At 39.8% G+C, this 20,821-nt stretch overlaps 1 protein-coding gene across 11 annotated transcripts in view; it reads left to right on the forward strand.

Moving 5' to 3' along the window:
• TMCC1 (transmembrane and coiled-coil domain family 1) overlaps positions 1-20,821 on the forward strand; it is a 180,301-nt gene that overhangs the window by 147,753 nt on the left and 11,727 nt on the right. For all 11 annotated transcript variants that reach the window (XR_004142614.2, XM_064496222.1, XM_064496221.1 and 8 more), the window contains one exon: positions 14,689-15,623. Coding sequence is in view for 10 of the 11 variants with exons in the window: in XM_064496222.1 (XP_064352292.1) it covers positions 14,689-15,623 (935 nt within the window). In the remaining variant the exon portion in view is untranslated. The remainder of the gene's footprint in view (positions 1-14,688; positions 15,624-20,821) is intronic.

The raw sequence follows: 20,821 nt of genomic DNA on the forward strand, positions 1-20,821 counted from the left end.
TGGCCTGTGTAACCTGATGGATAGTGACCATTTTCCTGAGATGGAGCACTGTAAGAGAACCAGCTTTGGAGGAGGGTCGTGGTGTTTGGTTTTGGTCATACGGTATTTCATATAGTCCAGTACCCTTTTGGATCTGTAAGTCTAGATTCCAAAGGAAATATACTACTTGTATCATTGGGAAGCCTTCAGTGATACCTTTGGAACAAAGTCTAAATCAGTAGCTTAGGCCTACCTTGGAAGTTCATCTCCCACACAGCCTTCTCCTATTCCACTTTTACAGCCTCATGAACCATTCCGTTTGTTATCTTGAAGCTACTATTACATTTCCTTCTTCTGGGCCTTTGCTTTTTGTTAGACTGTCTCCCTGAAATGCCTTTTCTTACCCCTTCTCTTCTTATCAAAAATTTCTTCCTTCAAGGCTCATTTCATTTTTTACCTCTTTCAGGAAGCCTTTTCTGTTTCCTTTCCCTTCTTCAGAATATATGACTCCTTCTTGTGTTCAAGAAATACTTTGCCTTCCTGTCTGCTATTCATTTACTTAGTCAGACCTGTGTTTGATTTCCCTGTCTCCCCAACTAGCTCATGTGTTTCTTGAGAGCAGGGATCCACCTTTATTCAGTGCTTTACATAAGGAAAACAAAGGATAATTGCAAAATTAATTAAATAGTAGAAGCCTTGATCTTTTCTACACTTTGCCTCCTTAGTATAATAGCACCATGATGTCTGTCTACTCCTGATTTTCTCTAGGCTGTCCTACCCTGTAGGTACCTACATACATGGTAAAAAAGTTCTTCCTTTCACATGCAAAATCCCTGAACTGGTCATTTTCATCATATACTTTTCTACTTCTTCACTTGTAGTTTATCAGAAAAACTGAAATCTTGCTATTGCTTATCACATGTGAAACAATTGACCAAAACAGGAAGGACCAGAATCCACAGCGATCTTGTTCTCTGTGTCACCTCTTTTCCCATTCCCTGGAATAATTCCAGAATCTGTGCAGTATTTTCCCAGTGAGGCCGCTGTTGGCGTTAAAGACTGGATAAGACTGCGTTGCAGGAGTGCCCTGTGTCTTTCCTAGTGCTCCCTGATGGGATAGTACTGCCCACAGTCGAGGGGGCTTCCCCCCACAGAACAGAATGTAGAAATGCAGAAACAAGTTATGAAGGTTGGTGTCTTCCCATTTAAGTAATCCTTCACAGAGCTTTAATTTGCCTCTTCAGAAGTCTTTAAACAGTTGAATTTCCTTCTTATCTCAGTTTACATTGGTCTGACATTGATTTCCATTCTTAGGAGACCTGAATTTTGGTGAATCCTTACCCCTTTTAGGAGTTACAGATACCTCTTTTTAAAAAACCTGAGAAACAATTGGACTGTCCTCTGAAACCCATACCTGTCACATGTTTATGCTATTTTTATTCATGAGTGTGTTTAATTTAGTTCTTTTTTTAGTCACCGGATGTCCCATTCTAACTTGGAAATATGAACTAGATTATATCCTTTATATTCTGTTTGAGAAAGTTGGTTTGTTTATTATCCATTGTCATTATAGATCTTGAATGAGAAAAATCTGAGCAAATCTAAACATATTGCGAGAGAATGACTGTAGTTCTAGTGTTACTTGATCACTTGCAACTGAATAAAAATTATTTTAAGAGAAATTTATTTAAACAGAGGGGACAGATCATTCTTGCATTCTTAAATTCTTCTCAGTAGATCAATTCTGTTCATTAAAAAAATATAAAATCTTTGACAAGTGATAATCCATCTAGGCTATTACCTTTCTTAGAATTTGTACTTAATTTTGAGAACATAGTCCCTTTTTTGTACAATAGAGTGAAGCAGATGCATCTATAAAGTTAGTGTAAATGCCTGCTATGTATACTATTTCTCTAATATCTTAAGTCATCAGTTTTTAAAGATCCTGAGAATGTTAAATTACCTTTTGCTTATACTTTCCTGTTATATAAGCTGCTTTTGACAACAGTGCCATACTGCTACCACCCTGCTATCTCCAGAAGTGCCTCACTTCATGCTCCATGTATATTATGTATATATGTGTGTGTGTATATACATATGTATATGTATGTAATAGACTTTAGGGAGGAGGATGTAATCCTAAATATGGGATTCCCGTCTGGAGTATCACTAGAAATCATCATTGCCTCCTCCTCACGTTGCTCCACGTGCTGGTAGCCGTGGCTGTTACGAAAAGCACTGTAGTGAAGTAGTTGAGAACAAGGGCTCTGAAGCCAGATCCTATGGGTTCAAGTCCTGTCCTTGCTGCCTGCTGGTTGTGAGACCTTGGGCAAGTTACTTAACTTCTCCTAATTCAGTTTCCTCAGCTATAAAATGAGGATTGCAATAGTATATATTTCCTAAGGTCGTTTTGAGGATTAACTAAATGCAATCAGAGCACCAACAGTAATACCAGGTACATAGTAAACACTCTGTTACTTCTACTTTTGCAACTATCACCATCATCATCAGGTTTACATATAAACAAGTTTGAAACTTGAGCTTTCCTAGACTCAAAAGATCACTATCTCTGAGGAGTAAGCCTAGTGATAATCCTAGAAATATTCAAATAATTCACATAGGAAAGTAATAGTGTTGGGCATTTAACTCATATTTTGAATAAAAGGAGAGTTTATAAATGTATATTAGAGCAATGTGTGCAAAAGTATAAACCAATGCTAAGCCTTTTTAATTAAGAAGTATCTGATGTTTGAGCCAAATATTCTTAATATATGAAGGTAAGGTATTTTAAGGAGCATTAGAAGTCAGTCTGATTTAATAAGATCCTGTTATAACACAGATAAAGTAATAACCTTCTTAAGACCTCTTGGTAATACAATAAACAAAAACACTTCAGAGTGTAATGAAAGAGGATTGCAAATAGCCAGTATTCAAAATATTTTCTAAATAGAAAAGCGAATAGGAAATAATTTCATTCAGCAAACATTTGAGTGGCTACTCAGTGCTGTGCACAGCTTTGGTAGAGAAACAGCCCAAGAGGACAAAACACAAAAATCACTACCTTCGTGGACCTTACATTCTAGTTTTTGTTCATAGATACAAAAATATATGTAAGAAGGTAAAAAGTCTATGTAGGAAAATGAAGCCTTGAAGGCAGAATAGAGACTTCATAATGGAAGTGGAGGTTGCAGTTTTAAATAGGATGTCAGAGAAGACCTCACTACTAAGGTGACATTGGAGCACAGGCTCGAGGGAGATAGATGGAGTAAGCCATGTGGACGTCTGGGGAAGGGCACTGCAGACAGAAGGAACATGAAGTGAGAAAACCCCGAAATGGTGCTTGCCTGGCACACTCCAGGGACGAGTGGAGTGAAGGGAAGTTGCAGGAGATGGCGTTCAGAGGGGTTATGGATATGGTGCAGGTGCCAGAGCACGGTCATGTAAGCCGCTGTAGGGACTTGGGCTTTGACCGAGATAGGGAGCCCCTGAAAAGTTGTTAAGTGTAAAAGACTATTGTGCTCTGACTTAACTTTTAAAAGGACCACTCTGGCTGCTCTGTAGATAATTGATTATAAAAATATTATTACAGTAATAGTTTAGGAGACTATTGCAGTAGTCCAGGCAAAAGCTGGTCATGTCTTAGACCATGGTGGCAGCAGTGGAGATAGTGAGAAGTCGTCAGAGTCTGCATAATGATACTCATCTTGTAGTGTGGTTGTGAGAATTAAACAATTTATTAAACTTAAAAGGATTTAGAACAGTGCCTGACACATAGTAAGTACTACAGTAAATGTATTAGGAGCTGTGTTTAGTGCTGCTTCTGTTAACTGGGTGAGGTATGTGGAAGAAAGAGGAGTCAAAGATGACTCAGGCTTTGGAGCTGAGCACATGGATCAGTGAAGTAGCCATTAACTGAGATGGGAACCACCGCTAGAGGAGCAGGTTTGGGGTGTCAGGAGCTCAGCTTTGTGCATAGTGAATCTGATGATTGTTACAGACATGCAAGTAGGAAGACTGAGTAGCTTATGTGAGTCTAGAGTTAGGGGAAGTTCAGGGAAGTATGGGCTGGAGGGATACATCTGGAAGTCGTTAGCAAATAAGTGAGATTTAAGACCTTTTTAAGAGCAAGAAGAGTAATTAGGCCATGAAATGGAATCGAGGAGACACAGTTTGCACGGCCCCTCCCCAGAGCCTCGGCTCCTCACAGGCCAACTAACACGCCTGACAATGGCCGGCTCAGAGGGAGCCAGATGATCACAACCCCATGGGGCTTTCCAGAGTCTTTCATTGCTTTTCAGAATTTTGTTTTATCAAAATTGCCTAAAATAAGTAGGATTACGCTGAGGCTTAGAAATCTTTTGTCTTAATTAGACTGTCATAAAAGTATATGTAGGGAATTAACTTGTAAAGGGGAATTCATTGGTAGCAGTTTTACAAATTGGCTTTTCCACACATGGATTTCATATGTATTTTTAAATCCTCAGCAGTGAGAACTTATTTCTGTGTACTTTCTCCTTTTGCTAGTTAACACGTGCTCAAAAAATAGAAACTAATTTTAGCATTAGCAGATCTGTGTGCTTCAGACTAATTCTTCATTCTGAGGTCTTGTGAGAATGATTTTTGAATAATCCATAGCCCAAGTCACTATTTCTTTTAAACAAAAGTTAAAATCTTAAAATTAGAAGGAAACTTGGACCATCTGTTCCAGCTGTCACTCAGTATATCCTCATATGACATTCTTAACATGCAGGCATGAAGTTTCTGCTTGGACATTTCCAGTGGCATGCATGAACTGATATTTGAAACCCCCTGGTTAAGTTGAACAATGTACCTCTTCTTATTTATAGTATATATCACTTACTCTTTTAGTTATCAGGAAGAGATCTTTCTCTTAAAATCTGTTGCTTGTGTGTAAAATAAATTTTCTTAACTGGATGACCTCTTAGGTTCCTTCGTAGCTCAGAGAATCTGTGCTTATAAAAATAACTCTTAACCATAACAAAGCAGCATGTTATTTTCTGCTTACACTCTCACTACTGTGATTGTAAACTCCTTATGAACTTTTTGGGGGGTTTTTTGGTATGGTTACTTCCAATCCTTAACATAGGCCTTTGTGCATAGGAGATATTCTGCAAAGTTGTGTTAAAATGACAGCAAATCATCTGACCAGGCTCACATGAATCCGTTAAATCCAAACATCAGTCCTGGAGTATGTCTGGCAGTGCTAATCCGCAGTGATGTATTTCACATGAGCCAGGAAATCAGTTCTCCTGTGACAGAGCAATTCTGATCAGCAGCCCTAGATCCCATAATGGATATTTTGCAGTTGGGTTTGAGCAGAGTGGACCAGATAGGATGTTAATAATCTAAACTGATATTCAGCTCAGTCAATAATTTTTCTTCTGCAGCCTTGGAGGAATGAGTGTCATCTATTGGAAGCTTTTTTTTTTTAACACAAAAATTCTGGCCTTTGTTCCATTCATAGTAACATAGGCTCAGTCACTGCATGATGTATGAAATCTAAAAGGATCAGGGTAAGGAGATGCTGGTGAGCATGTGCATTAAACATTTACTGGGCCTCTCCTTTGTACAAGGCATTGTGCTAGCTTCTTGAGGCACAAAGATGAATATGACGTGATCCCTCCCTCAGGAACTGTCAGTGGAGGCAACACACCCAAACAATCATTTCAGCACAACATGATAAGGACAGTGGTAGAGACGCTTAGTTACATGAGAACATAAAGGAAGAGCCATTAATCCAGCTGGGAGAAGGGAGGTTGTCAGGAAAGATTTCCTGGTGGAGGTCGTGCCTGAACTGGATTTCCTTTAGCCAGAAAAGGGACAGACCAGCCGAGGGAGCTGTACAGGCAAAAGCCTGGAGGTGAGAAACAGCATCATGCCATGTCAGAAGAACCAGATTACACTTGTGACCCTCAGCCTGTATTGGTTTAAATTTTAAGATTTCCATTATTCCCAAATGATCCATGGTATAGTTTTTCGGTCATTTTGCTGAGGCACATGATAGGATCTTCAGCTACAAAGCTAGTGAGCAAACCCCAATTCACATTTCAGAATTCACATTTTAGTGAAGTGTCACATACATAACACCACCCCTGAAATGACTTTAAAACTTTATTCTTTATGACGATGGACCTGAAAAGTTCTGGTGGTAGAGAAGAGTGGGCCTTGAAGTGGTTCTCAACAGAAAAAGAATGTTTGAAAACAGCCTAGACTGTAGTGCCAAATTCTGAGGTGACCGGGACTTTTGTCATGAGTTATTACGTGAATATTAATACTTTTTCAGACTTTTTTTGAGTGTGGTTTTGTGTGTGTGTTTTAATTGATGTAGTATCAGTTTATGATATTATGTAAGTTTCACATGTACAACGTTGTATTTCGACTTGCGTGTACGCTACACCACGCTCACCACCAAAGGTTTAGTTTCCATCTGTCACCATGCAGCTGAACCTCTTACACATTTTTTACCCTCCATCCACCCCTTTCCCCTCTGGCAACCACTAGTAAATTCTCCGTATCTAGATATTTGTTTTTGATTTGTTTTGTTTGTTCTTTTATTTTCATTTTTTAAAAATACCCCACATATGAGTGAAATCATACACTATTTGTCTTTCTCCATCTGACTTATTCACTTAGCATAATACCCTTAAGGTCCACAAATGGCAAGATTTCATCTGTTTATATGGATGAGTAGTATTCCATTGTGTGTGTCTTGATCCACTCATCTATCGATGGGGACTTAGGTTTTTTCCCTACCTTGGCTTGTAAATAATGCTGTGATAAACATAGGGATTATTATAACTTTTGAATTAATGTTTTCTCTTACTCTGATAAATACCCGGACATAGAATGGCAAGACCACATGGTAGTTCTATTCTTAATTTTTTGAGAAATCTCCACTGTTTTCCATAGTGGCTGCACCAATTTACATTCCCACCAACACTGCACAAGGATTCCCTTTTCTCTACATCCTCACCATCGCCTGTTTCTTGTCTTTTTGATAATAGTCATTCTAATAGGCATGAGGTGATATCTCATTGTGGTTTTTGTTTTGCATTTCCCTAATAATTAGTGATGTTGAACATCTTTTCATTTGCCTGTTGGCCATCTGTATATCTTGTTTGAAAAACTGTCTATTCAGATCCTCTGCCCATTTTTTAATCGGGTTTTTTGTGTTTTTTGTTTGTTTTTGTAGAGTTGTGTGAGTTCTTTAGATATTTTAGATATTATACCCTGTTGGTAATATCATTTGCAAATATTTTCATCCCATTACGTAGGTTATCTTTTTATTTTGTTGATAGTTTCCTTTGGTGTGTGGAAGCCTTTTAGTCTGTTGTAGTCCCTTTTGTTGCCCTTGCCTGAGAAGACATATCCAAAAAGATATTGCTAAGGCCAGTGTCAGAACATACAGCCTGTGTTTTCTTCTAGGACTTTTATGGTTTCAGGTCTTAAAGTCAGGTCTTTAAACCATTTTGAGTTAATTTTTGTATATGATATAAGATAGTGGTCTAGTCTCATTCTTTTGCAAATAGCCATCCAGTTTTCCCCACCATTTACTGAAGAGAGTGTCCTTTCTCCATTGTATGTTCTTTGCTCCTCTCTCATAAATTGTCCATATGTATGTGGGTTTGTTACTGGGCTGTCAATTCTGTCCTGCTGATATGTGTCCATTTTTCTGCCAATACCATGTTATTTTGATTGCTAAAGGTTTAGTATAATTTGGAATCAGGAAGTGTGATACCTCCAGCTTTGTTCTTTTTTTCTCAGGATTTCTTTAGCTATTATATCAGGGTCTTTTGTGGTTCCCTACAGATATTAGGATTTTTTGTTTTATTTTTGTGAAAAATGTCATTGGGATTTTGATAGGGATTTCACTGAATCTGTAGATTGCTTTAGGTGGTATGGACATTTTAACAATGTTAATTCTTTTAGTTCATGAGCATGAAATACCTTTCCATTTCTTTGTGTCGTCTTCGGTTTCTTTCAACAGTGTCTTATAGTTTTCAGTGTAGGTATTTAACCTTCTTGGTTTAATTTATTCCTAGATATTCTTTTTGTTGTGATTGTAAATGGGATTGTTTTCTTAATTTCTCTATCTGCTAGTTCATTATTAGTGTATAGAAATGCAGCAGATTTTTGTATACTGATTTCATATCCTACAAATTTTCTGTATTCATTTATTATTTCTAATAATTTTTTTGGTAGAGTCTTCAGGATTTTCTATGTATAAAATCATATCATCTGCAAATAATGATAGTTTTATTTTTTTTCCTTTCCAATTTGGTTGCCTTCTATTTCCTTTTCTTGTCTAGTTATCTGACTAGGATATCCAATATCATGTTGAATATGAGTGGCAAGAGTGAGCATCCTTGTCTTGTTCCTGATCTTAGAGGGGTAGCTTTCTGTTTTTCACCGTTAAGTATGATGTTACCTGTGGGCTTGTCATACATGGCCTTTGTTCCCTTGAGGTGTGTTCTTTCTATACCCATTTCATTGACAGTTTTTATCATAAGCGGGTGTGGAATCTCGTCAGGTGCTTTTTCTACGTCTGTTGAGATGATCATAGGATTTTCTTTTTTTGATCATGGATTTTTAGTCTTCATTTGGTTGGTGAGGTCTGTCACACTGATTGATTTGCAGGTGCTGAACCATCCTCCATCCTTGTCAAACTTTTTTTAAAGAAGAAGCAGTAAAACATTATTTCCTTTTCTTTTTCTTTTCTTTTTAAAAAAATATTTTAAATCGAAGTATAGTTAGTTACAATGTGTCAAATTCTGGTGTACAGCACAATGTCCCAGTCCGCATATACATACATATATTCATTTTCATATTCTTTTTCATTAAAGTTCATTACAAGGTATTGAATATAGTTGCCTGTGCTATACAGAAGAAATTCTTTTTTTAATCTATTTTTATATATAGTGGGTAACATTTACAAATCTCAAACTCCCAAATTTATCCCTTCCCACCCCTTTTCCCGGTGCCTTTTCTTTTTCTGAGCAAAATCTTCCCAGAATACCCATATAAAATAGATGAAAGAAGAGGTAATCAGGGTTCCAGGAGTCTTGCTCACTTGACTTCACTATTTCCCTTTGTGGTGGTCCAGACACATCTCCATAGAACCTAGGGCTGTTAATGTACAAACTTCTATATAAAAAGGTGCAAAGGTGATTCCTAGAATTGACAGGAAGCACTTTAGTCTGTACAAGAATTATTTATCAAGTAAGAAAAAAATTGTATGACAACTGAAAAGACCTGTTTTTTAGACCACAAGCTGAATCTTGATTTTAGCTCCAAAGTGGAAAATGGAGTGTTAGAGAAAAGGCTTGCTGGCTGTGGACTTGTGGAACTTAGCCCATTTTTATTTTGTATTATTTATTTCACTTGAGATCTCCTCTGCGTTTCACAGCACAGCAAACTAAATGTCAGTCAGAATTGCACGTGAGAAATTTGCGCAACAGAATTGTGCTTATTGAGAAAAGGGAGGGACATTAATTTCTATAGTGAGACTGTGGAAGCTGGTGAAAAAACATTGTCGTTTAAGATGTACTTTCGACAGAAAGTGCTTATAGGCTATGGGGGTTTTTTTCTTTCTGTTTAGAGATGAGGTGTCGGGGAATTAGCAAAGGCAAGTGTCAGGAAGATGATGATGCAAAATTTAAACCCAGAGCTGTGTAACTCAGGCAGGACTTTTTCCTCTGTTTTACATCCTCAACACAATCTGCCTGGCAGGAAAAAGAAGAGCTTGTAAGACCAACCAGAGCATCTTCATGTTTATTATTGGTTAGAAGGTATCCTGTGTGGTTCTAAGACCAAGGTTAAGAGTCTCTAGGGATTACCATTTGTATTGGATGTGAGGGGTGGTGTCCCCCAAATCAAATATTCTATCCTGTTGCCCCCACTAAGCATACTTGAATTGAACCACACACTCCAGTTTTGGTTCAAAAACATGGCCACTGTATCTCTGAGAAGATTTTTGGCAGAGCAGTGGTCTGCAGGTGCCCCAGCATCAGCTTACACAGGCATAACCCATTCTATGGAAGTGGCCTTGGAAAAGATACACTTTCAGAAAAACCAAGATAGTCAAGCTTCTTTGTTTTCAGATTAAGTACAAAGACTTCCACGCTCTCTACCCCTTCTTCTTTAACCCTAAAATTCCTTTCTCGTTTTCTCAGAAATGATACGGATTATTTAATGTGCAAAGTATGAGATTTCCTGAGAGAGCCAATACTCTATAAAGCATAGATAAGATGACTTCATCACACTAAGTAAATAGAATGTTGCTGTGGCTCTTACTGAAGAAATCAACATCAAGTCAGGGATTTGAGTCTTTTCTAGTAACAAGTATGTACTTGGATTTTGAGTAATGGACTAGGTAAGGAATAGAAAAAGGTGACTTCTTGAATGCTTACCATGCTTGACAGGCATAACACACATTTAACATCTTTTCAGATAATCTCATGAGAAAATGATAACCCTGTTGTACAGAAGAGAAAACTTAGGCTCAGAGAGAACAAGCAGGTGGCCCTGAGACTCAGCTCATGAAGTGGCCGAGGCAGGTGTGAACCCAGCTCCTTTTACTCCTGTAAGCACTCTTTCCACCATACTGCCTTTATATGTGATTGTTCTCAAAGCTGGGTGCTGCCATGTTCCAACACTTTCATCCACTGAGAGAACGTAGACAGATCTTTAATATACTTGCAGGTGAACATTGTCAGCCGTTACGAAGCGCTATCCAATACGCTGCCCTAGATGGCTCCAGTTCTGCCCTTGTTTAATCGGTGTTTTAAGATGTAACTGTTGAAATTTCTCTTGGGCTGTTTTCTGATCAGTTAATAAATAATTTCAACAATGAATTCTTAATAAAAAGAGACAAAGTACAAACAAAGCAGTGTAGTCTGCTCGTTATAGCAAGTTAGATGCTAATTGTGGCTTCTGACTGTACCGCCAGCTTTGGTAGCATATTGCCTAACTTATAATAAATAGTCAAAATATATTTAACTGACTGATTTTTGGTCCTAGCTTTTTCTATACAAAGTAGTTCTAACCTCAGCAATAAGTGGACTGGGACTTAACACTGATGGATATGATCAGATTTGAAAACCCTTCAGGATGTGGTCACAGGAAACCCTGTTGAGGTGATTTTGCTGCTGCTTGTATCAAACTGCCATGTGACCAGTGGGAGACACCTGGCAACAGTCAGTTCATTTGCAAGTTAGCAATAACAGTGTCTACTTCATAGGGTTGTTTTGGGGATTGGAAGGTTATGCAACCAGCTGCCTGGCCACAGGACCAACTATCAAAAAAGGTGACTATTATTACTTAATGTGATGTTGAATTATAGTATTCCTTTGGTTCATATTCTTCATATCCCTTGTTTATGCCTGAAATGTGAAAGGTCTTAGAAAGAAGTATATTCTGGAATCTTCTCATATTTGCATCTCTAGAAAAGAATCACTTACATAGTACTAAAGTAATATCCAGTACTAACAGCTTACTCTGTGCCCAGCACTCTTTTGAGAGTTTTTATGTTTATGGACTCACTTCATCCTCACAGCAGTCTTCTGAAAATGGGCATTCGCATTACCCCTATTTTACAGTTGATGAAACAGATAGAGTTTCAGTAACTTGCCAAAGGTCGGTCATGTGGCTGTTAGGTAGCAAAGCCAGAGTTGAACCCCAGCAGTGTGTGCCAGAATCCATGCTTCACTGCTGCAGTAAACGTAGCCAGACTTAATAGTCTTGTTTTTCTGATCTGTGCCTTTTCCTATGTAAGAAAACCCTTTCCTGTTTTTTCAGTACTGTCTTCTAAAAGGTTTAAAATTTGCTTTTCACATTTGCAGTTTAGTTGTTTGCCTAGAGTGAAGTGGAAATCTAATTTTGTGTTGTTATATGTGGATAGCCTAATATGTTGTCAGAGGCCATTGGAAAAGAGAACTTTTGAGTTGGTACGTTCACAACTCATGGCTAAGTCAGGCCTTTCCAGTACTAAGTGTTCAGGCCACCAACGTCTTTGTTCCCAGCTCAAAAGATACCGAGGGAGTCATCACAGCCCCTATCCTGTAATTCTGTAGTTCATTACATCTTTCTCTTTGCTCCTCTCCCTCTCCCCACCTGTCCTCTCCCAGTTTCTCCCTCTCTTCTCTCTCTCCTTCCCTTTTAAGAATAGTGCCTGGCAAAATCGGGAGGCATCACTGAGTAATCCAGTGATTCGTGGTTTCAAGTGCTAAACTACCCTCCTGCTGAAGCTGTGGGTTCGTTCTCTTTCTCAAGGCTGAGGACGACAGGTTCTGTCAGCTGCCCTTTTGCAGGCACGTTGGTGATTGTCAGTGGCAGTCACACACTGGAAGGACATAGTGTGACTGAACAGTCCAGGTAGGACATAAGGCAGAGTAGACAATCTGGTTTATTTCTTTATTTACTGTGTAGGGAAATAAAATCACATCTAAACTGTGATCACTTGTAAATGATTGAAACTTTGTTTTCGTTTTGGTTTTTTTCAATTTTAGAGATGTAATCAAGCTTTGATTTTAGTCCCAAACCCATCTTTTTCAGCAGAATAATCAGTTTGTATCCTTCCACAGTAACAGCTAAACTTGATTTCCATATCAACTCTTCTTTAGACAACAGAATGCGTGTAAGTTGGTAGTCAAATTAATAACAAAGAACCTAAGAAAAATAGACCCTGCATAGACTTGTAGTCTTAGATCTAGTGGTATTTCCTATTTGTTTTCCTTTTATATTGTCATAGACTTTGAGCTATTAGACATAAATGCACAATCAGGTTTATATTACATGCTATAGTTACAGGATTTGAAACCCCATTCACAAAGAAGATCGCACAGTGGGGACTCTGTACAGCCCAAGAGACTGAACCTAAGGCCCTGAGGGGAGTGCACGTCCAGGAGATTCCGTTGCATTTCTTGGCAACTTGGTTACCTGGAACCCTGGCTCGTCCTCCCTTCTGCTGCTTTTCCCTCTGGCCCTTTCGTGGCTTGTTAGCGTGGACCTAAAGATGAACAGGGCAGATGGAGAAGTGACACGAAACAGTTACTGTGCTAGTCCCTAATGATTCTGCATGTTCTTTTTCATTCGTGGAGGATAATGTCATTTTTGTTACTCATTTCAGTTTTAAATTATTTTTTGCTTTTATTTAAGTGTATAGTATTTCTCATTTGTTCATCTAGAAGGAAAATAATATTGTTTCTGTTCACATCAATAGTAATATACTGAACCCAGTAATGAACTAGATGTGTTTTAGAGTTAAAGATCAACATAACCCCTGCTCAGACCTCTGAGGAGTTTCAGCCAAGATGAAAAAAAGAGAATACGTCTCTAGACTGACAGCATTTCATGAATATTTCAGATTTGGTGTATATTGTCAGTACAGAATGTAATTCAACCTTTTAAAACATGAGAGTAACCTATATACAATTCTTTCTAGCAAATTGCTACTGGTGACAAATTAGGGATGGGAACCAAGGAAAAGAGTGTGCTCTTAATCTCCAGGGTGGTAAACTTATAACCTGTCACTCTTACTGAGAATTTTTATTACCCTGAAGTGGTTATTTTATTATTTATTTCTCTTACTGCTCAGTCAAGAGCAGTTTCTAAAGCCTTCTTGCATGAGCCCTCCTCTGATTCACCACCACAAGCCACACCTTCCTGAAGGACTTTTTTCTCCTGAGTTAGGGAAACATGACCTCCCCTTAGCTTTGGCTAATGGCTTTGAAGTTTAATAGTTTAAGTTTTCAGATCTGAACAGTTTGTCTTTTTCTTCAGTTCCCTGAAGTGATTGCTGACCCACACCAGAGGATGGTCATTGTATGTGTTTTGGAGTCCCTTGCCTAATAAAAATGTTTTACTGGATGGAGCACACAAAACTTAAGCATCAGAAGGCCTGAACTTAGTCATTGACTTTTTAATTGCTTACCTCTTACTATCCCTGTCCCTTACTGTTCATGTTATCTTGCCCAAGTTTATCACAGTTACTTGTGTTTGGGATTTTACTCTCAAGAGCATACCACATTCTTCCTTGCCACTCTCAGCAGTACTGTCCCATTCTTACCTTCCCCTGTCTCCAGCTACCAGTTACGTGTCCGTATTAGAACAGGGAATGATGTCATCGCCGTTGACATGATTTGGATAAAAAGACACTGTGATAAAAGTTGAATTTTTATATCTAGCCACTAAAATTACCTATTCTTGCCAACATTTTCAGATGACCGTGATCTGAGAGCATAGATTGGAATACAGTGATGTCTGAATACTAAAGTGATTTTCATATAATTAAACTGAAATGCGGCTGTGCCTTGTTGTACATAGATATGCTTCTAAACAAAAGTGTGTGTGGAAAATGTTTGTGAATTAATTCATGCTTTAAACCCACTAGGGGAGCTGTGTTATTTAAAGAAATACTGTAATAAATACTCTAGCAAAGGAAGAAAACCCTCAGTTTACATCTTGTGCAAATCGTTTTTTCATGTATGTGTTTTACTTAAAGCAGAGTATATACATGTATGAGGACAGTATCTAAAAGGGAGCAGGGGCTTGTACAGGACAGGAGGAATTAGGTCAGCCGTCTGTGCTGAGATCTTAGAGTAGGTAAATTTTCAATACATTTTGGCCCATCGATTCTAGAGAGTGTCCTCTTGGGCTGCTTCTGACATCCACTTCTTGTTTTTATGCTAGATTGAGCGGTTGGAAGTAGGCAGCCTCGCCCAGACTTCCAGTGCAGTGGCCTCCAGCACCGATGGCAGCATCCACACAGACTCTGTGGATGGAACGCCAGACCCTCAGCGCACAAAGGCTGCTATTGCTCACCTGCAGCAGAAGATCCTGAAGCTCACAGAGCAGATCAAGATCGCGCAGACAGCCCGGGACGACAACGTTGCTGAGTACCTGAAGCTTGCCAACAGTGCAGACAAGCAGCAGGCTGCCCGTATCAAGCAGGTCTTTGAAAAGAAGAACCAGAAATCTGCCCAAACCATCCTCCAGCTCCAAAAGAAGCTTGAGCACTACCACAGAAAGCTCCGAGAGGTGGAGCAGAATGGGATCCCCCGGCAGCCAAAGGACGTCTTCAGGGACATGCACCAGGGTCTGAAGGATGTGGGAGCGAAGGTGACCGGCTTCAGTGAAGGTGTAGTGGACAGTGTCAAAGGTGGACTTTCCAGCTTCTCCCAGGCGACCCATTCAGCAGCAGGGGCTGTGGTTTCAAAGCCCAGAGAGATCGCCTCACTAATTCGGAATAAGTTTGGCAGTGCAGACAATATCCCTAACCTGAAGGACTCTTTAGAGGAAGGACAAGTGGATGATGGGGGGAAGGCTTTGGGAGTGATTTCAAACTTTCAGTCGAGCCCCAAATATGGTAGTGAGGAAGATTGTTCTAGTGCCACCTCAGGCTCAGTGGGAGCCAACAGTACCACTGGAGGCATCGCTGTAGGAGCGTCCAGCTCCAAAACAAACACCCTGGACATGCAGAGCTCAGGATTCGATGCACTACTGCATGAGATCCAGGAGATCCGGGAAACCCAGGCCAGACTGGAGGAATCCTTTGAGACCCTCAAGGAACATTATCAGAGGGACTATTCATTAATAATGCAGGCCTTACAGGAGGAGCGATATAGGTAAGTTATATGGAATTAAAATCCTAAATTACTTGTTTCGAGCTCCCCTCCCTTTGGATACTGGGGAGTGGCTTTAAAAGGCCTTTGTAGAGTGTCTTTCTCTGGAGTATTCAGAGCATGGGTATATGATGTTCTCATGAGTTCTTACCATAGAGAGCAAAATAGAGGCACGGCAAAGTTACATGTCTCCCAGGATCACACCCCAAAGGAGTGTTTTAGTCAGGGAGCGAGGATGCCTGGAGCCCTCCAGTCTTCGGCTTTCAGGCGAGGCCCAGGCGTCTAAGGCATTCCACCTGTTTACCTGTAATCACAGAGCCACAAACCACTGCAGCCTGTAGTTAAAACATGCTGACATCAGCACATCTGCAGCCCTCTGAACTCTGTGGAAACATACAAAATCTATGAGCCTTGTAGATATTTGAGTTTAGACACACTTATCTGGTCAGTTCACACAGAAAGGTTAGACTGAAAATCAATCCAGATCAGCATGTCTGTTACCTGTATTATGAATTGGCAGATGTTTGAATGCTAGTGGACTTAAACATGAAATGGCTCTACAGTCGTTCAGAAATTCTCTCAAAGGACTAAATGCTTTGAGCCATGATCTGTGCTAAAGGCAGGAGCTTGTCTCTTCTCTGCGTTTCGTGCTGCACACTGTACCGGTAGTAAGCCCTTAGTTGTACTCCAAATGTATGTCCTTGCCCATTGTTTCCATCACATGCAGAAAAAAATAGTCCACGTGGAGTACTCATTCAGACCCCGCTTTGTCAGCCAGAGACCAGAGACAGGCCACCTCAGTGATACCCACTAAGGGCCAGTGCTACAGGAGCCACGGGTTAGGCCTTGAAAGACCTGGGTTCTGGTCCTGACCCAATTACTAGCTAGAGGATTCTGAAGCTTTTTTAAAGACTTTCCTTTGGGGCAGGGGGGATTAGGTTTCATTTATGCGTTTACTATTTTTTTTTAATGGCGGTACTGGGGATTGAACCCAGGACCTCGTGCGTGTTAAGCATGTGCTCTTCCAATGAGCTATATATATCCTTCCCCCTCCAGTTACTAACTAGAGAGCTAGAGGGAATCCTCAGTAGTTCTGCAATATTATCAAGGGTTGACCAGATGAACTCTTAAGGTCCCTTTACCTCTTTTTTGTTTTTAGTAATTTTTTTAAGTTTGTTTTTATGAGATAATCTCAGGGCCTGAAATAAACTGTTCATGCGTATCAGTTACCTCTGAGAGGAGTTAAAGCAGCAAGCTCTTTTCAGATGGTGAAGATGCTAATCAGTCATTCAGTCTTACCTCTTATCTTCACTCTTCTGTCCTTAAATTCTGACTTAAGACTTTAAGGGAGAAGAAAAGAGAAGTGAGTGTGGGAGATAAATGAAATTCTAAAATCAAGTACATTACTATTCTTATTTCAGTGTTTTATATATTCTTTAATATACTTAGAAGACAGTATCTAAAGCAGTGACAACCTAACAAATACTCAGATGTATTCTAAAAATAAAACACCTGGTCCCGTGTGCCGCCTAACTCCCAGGTTCAAATTCTAGTTCTGCCACTTACAAATCTTGAAAACTGGGAAAGTTTCTTAACTTCTCTTGCTTTCCTCATCTCTAATACAGCCCTTCATAAGGTTATTGTGACATTTAAAGGAAGTAATTTATGTAAAGCACATAGCTCAGTGCCTGGCCCTGTAAGTGCCTGATTGATGGTAGGGAGCAGCTGCTACTGCTGCTATGAAAATACCCACCACGGAACAGGGAGAACTGGGTGTTCCACAGTCAGTTGCTCAGAAAAACAACTGCCTGCTTTGACCCCTTTATTTTGAAAGAATAGCAGAACATTCCAGTTTTTAAATTCTTCCAGAGCCTAAAATTCGTATAGTTTAAGTCATCAAGTCAGATGTAGGCCAGAGGGAGAAAGGAAGGAAAAACAGGTCTCCCAAGGCCCACCTTTGTATCCATTTAAAATTATTCACAGACAGGACAGAACTTTAGCTCCTCATTATCACTTCATTAAAAGAATCAAGTCCAAGCCGCTTATGATGTAATGAGAAGTGCATTTCTTTCACTTCACTTTGGGTTCTCTGTAGTACGTGAGTGATTAGTTTTATGGAATGAAGAGAGAATAAAGGAAACTGGTGAATTTTCAAAAACAGGGGGTTGAGGGGAAGGCATAATATAATATGTAATCTGACTTTTGTTAAATCACTGCAACTTGAGAATGGTCTTTCCTTAAAACAGAATCTTTTTTTTTTTTTTTAAGTCTTTTTCCCCCCAAGAAAAGCAGTTGAAAAGTCACAACTGTTTTACTCAACTATTTCATTGCACCAATATTTCCATATATAAAGCAGTTAGAGATTTCTCCTCCATTACGTATGTCTTTACACAATAAATATATTTATTTAATTTTGTCCATCTTTGAACTGTTTCACATAAGGGAGATTTTCCCCACAGGCTGTAGTTTATTCTTTTAAGCACAAAAACTTCTTACATTTTAAGCATTCTCGTACAATTTCTCTACCTTTTTTTTTTAACAGGTACATGGAACCTAATGTGATTAGAAATAGCATAAAACAGCAGTATTCTAGCTTAAAGTGGTTCTCTGAGGTCAGTGAGGGTGTAGGTTACATGCCTGTCCTAGGCAGCTTGACTTTTAAACTTCTGTTGTCTGCCTTTTTAGTTTGTCTTTTTCCTTTCCAGTCTTCTCCATGCTGTTAGTGAGCTGCCTGCTATAGCCTCCCTTTTACTCATTTCTATTTGTGCTCTGTTGTAGGCTTGGCTTTTTGCCTAGGAAGAAAGTAGGCTAGGGATGGACTTAAGGGACTCCTCTGTGACCAAGAAATCAGTTAATACGTACATGGCTGCTCTAAATGCATTTCTGCTTATTTTCTCTTCTTCAGTTTATTTCACTAACATCTGAAGGGAGACAGTGTTGCCGCTTGATGTTTAAATGAGCAGGAAGAGGACACGACCGCTGGCAGCGTCCACTAACCTAGTGCTAGATGCTTCACGTGCGTTTGCTAATCCTCACAAGGCCCTGCGGGTGGGGTGTATTACCCCATTCTACAGATAAGGAAATTGCAACCCAGCACTGTTTTAAATTTTGTCAAAGGTCACTCTGTAAGTGGTAAAGCCGGGAATCAAACCCCATTTTATCTGGCTCTAAAGCCTGTGTTCTTTTCATACCAGGACAGGCTTTTCACCCAAACTCAGCCCTGAAATCTTAATAATTGACAGACTAGTCTATATTCTAGGTCTAAGAGGCATTAACTTCATTAGCTATGGGTATCAGGCCTTTTCTGGGTCAAAGTGTGTATTTCACTAAGAGTTGTCCCTGTTTTTAACATATTCTATGAAATTCTATGAACGCACAAGTGCTGGAAAGTTTTCTCAAGCTAGTCAAACAGTGCAGGTAGGTAATAGGGGACACCTACTTAAGGAGACCTCCACCCCCATCCTGATTTCCCTGTTTCCAGAGTCCCTTGTCAACATTGTCACTCACGTAATGTGCTGCCTGTTGGTCTCCACCCCGGTGAGTAGCACCAGGTAGCGCATTGCCCAAGACCGTCTACTTTGGACTACTCAGAAGCATTCAGTGTCCTGGGGAAGGCAGGCGCTCTCTTCACCCGCGTAATTGTGCCGTGACTGAAGGGTGCTTCTTCAGCTCCCACCTGCACGTAGCCCAGGAGGTCATTGTGGGAGAGCTTGGATCTGAGCTGCACCTCAGCCAGTAACTAGGTGTTCAGTCTGTGAGCTTTGCCCTGGACTCTCAGACATGTGGGATCATGTATTTTGAGAAGATAGGAGACAAGAATTAGACTTTTTTTTTTAATGATAGGATCTGTGCTGACTTCAGATTCTTCTTGTCCAGCTAGTCTCTTCATCTCATTAGAGTATTATTACACATTTGTTTGTGGCAACTGGGTTCACTTAGTAAGTACTTCCGAGGTAGCAGGGGCCCTCAGAGATCTAGTTCAATCTCCTCTGCAGATCAGTACACTGAAGCCCAGGAAGATAAAGTGACTTTTGCCAGGTCACACAATAAAATGGTTTTAACATGTATTTAATTTGCTACTGGAGGATAGTCCTGCTCCCAAAGTGGGTGCACTGTATTGAGCTATGGTAAGAAAAAGTTCAGCTGTGGCAAAATGCATTGAAAGTAGGAGAGAACTAGGAAAACACTGTATCAGGAGTTTTACAGCTTCCTTTTGTACTTTTTCCCTCAGGGAATCTGGCCCAGAGAACTCCGCAGTGTCACATAGGGCTAAAAGCCCTCCTGGTGTTGATGAGCAGTAATGCCATTTTGAAAGTTTCTATTTTAAGAGGATTACTGTACTTTAGATATCGGCTTCTGAGACTGTTTGTATTAAGCCCAGGGATATTTTAAATTGCACTGAGTCATAAGAGCAAAAATACAGAAGGAGGCAGTCACCATGAGCCGTCATCACATGAGGCAGAGCAGTCAGTAGCTAGGCGAACTCAATTAGGCACAGGCCATTGGAGTTGTAACTAAGAAATTGTTGTGTAAATGTAATTTTACTTTATTTTACTATCACTCTACATAAGACAGAGATATGATCACGTGTAGCTTATTTAAGCCCCTGTATTCCACCTGTTAGACTGTTTGTCAGCTGTAAATCTGAGCGTCTCCAGCAGATATGTAGACTAGGTTTGGACAGTAAGTTTGAAATAGAAACTGAAATATATTGAGTCAAATTAGCTTTTCATTTCTAAGAGAGAAAAAGCCCAACTGAGGAGTGTTCTTCTAAAGGATAAGACCTTCCACAAACAAGATTTGCAGGTAGGCTCTTCCCAGTTTAGCCACTGAAGAGGTAATGGAGCGGGAATGGAAGTGAAAGAAAACAAATTAATTACTTCACTTATTAATTGAGTTGGACAAGCCTGCTTTTGCCTGCCAGTTCTGGCACTTACTAGCTGTGTGATCCTATGTAACTCATCTGAGCCTCAGTTTCCTCTATAAATACAGAACAGTGACTTCTCTTTTCAGGGTTGTTGAGATTATCATGTGAGATCATGTATGTGGAAGCACCTAGCAGGTCTGAGGTGTGCTGCGATTTTAGGAAGCTGTCGTTACCAAGTCTCCCAATTGCCTAGAAAGCCCTGTTGCTTTTATTTATCCCTTCTCTGCTTTAGGCACCTGCTGTGCTCTGCCTCTAAGATAATGCACTGCCTACC

The sequence above is a fragment of the Camelus dromedarius genome, chromosome 17, assembly GCF_036321535.1.
Source record: "Camelus dromedarius isolate mCamDro1 chromosome 17, mCamDro1.pat, whole genome shotgun sequence".
Lineage (NCBI taxonomy): Eukaryota > Metazoa > Chordata > Mammalia > Artiodactyla > Camelidae > Camelus > Camelus dromedarius.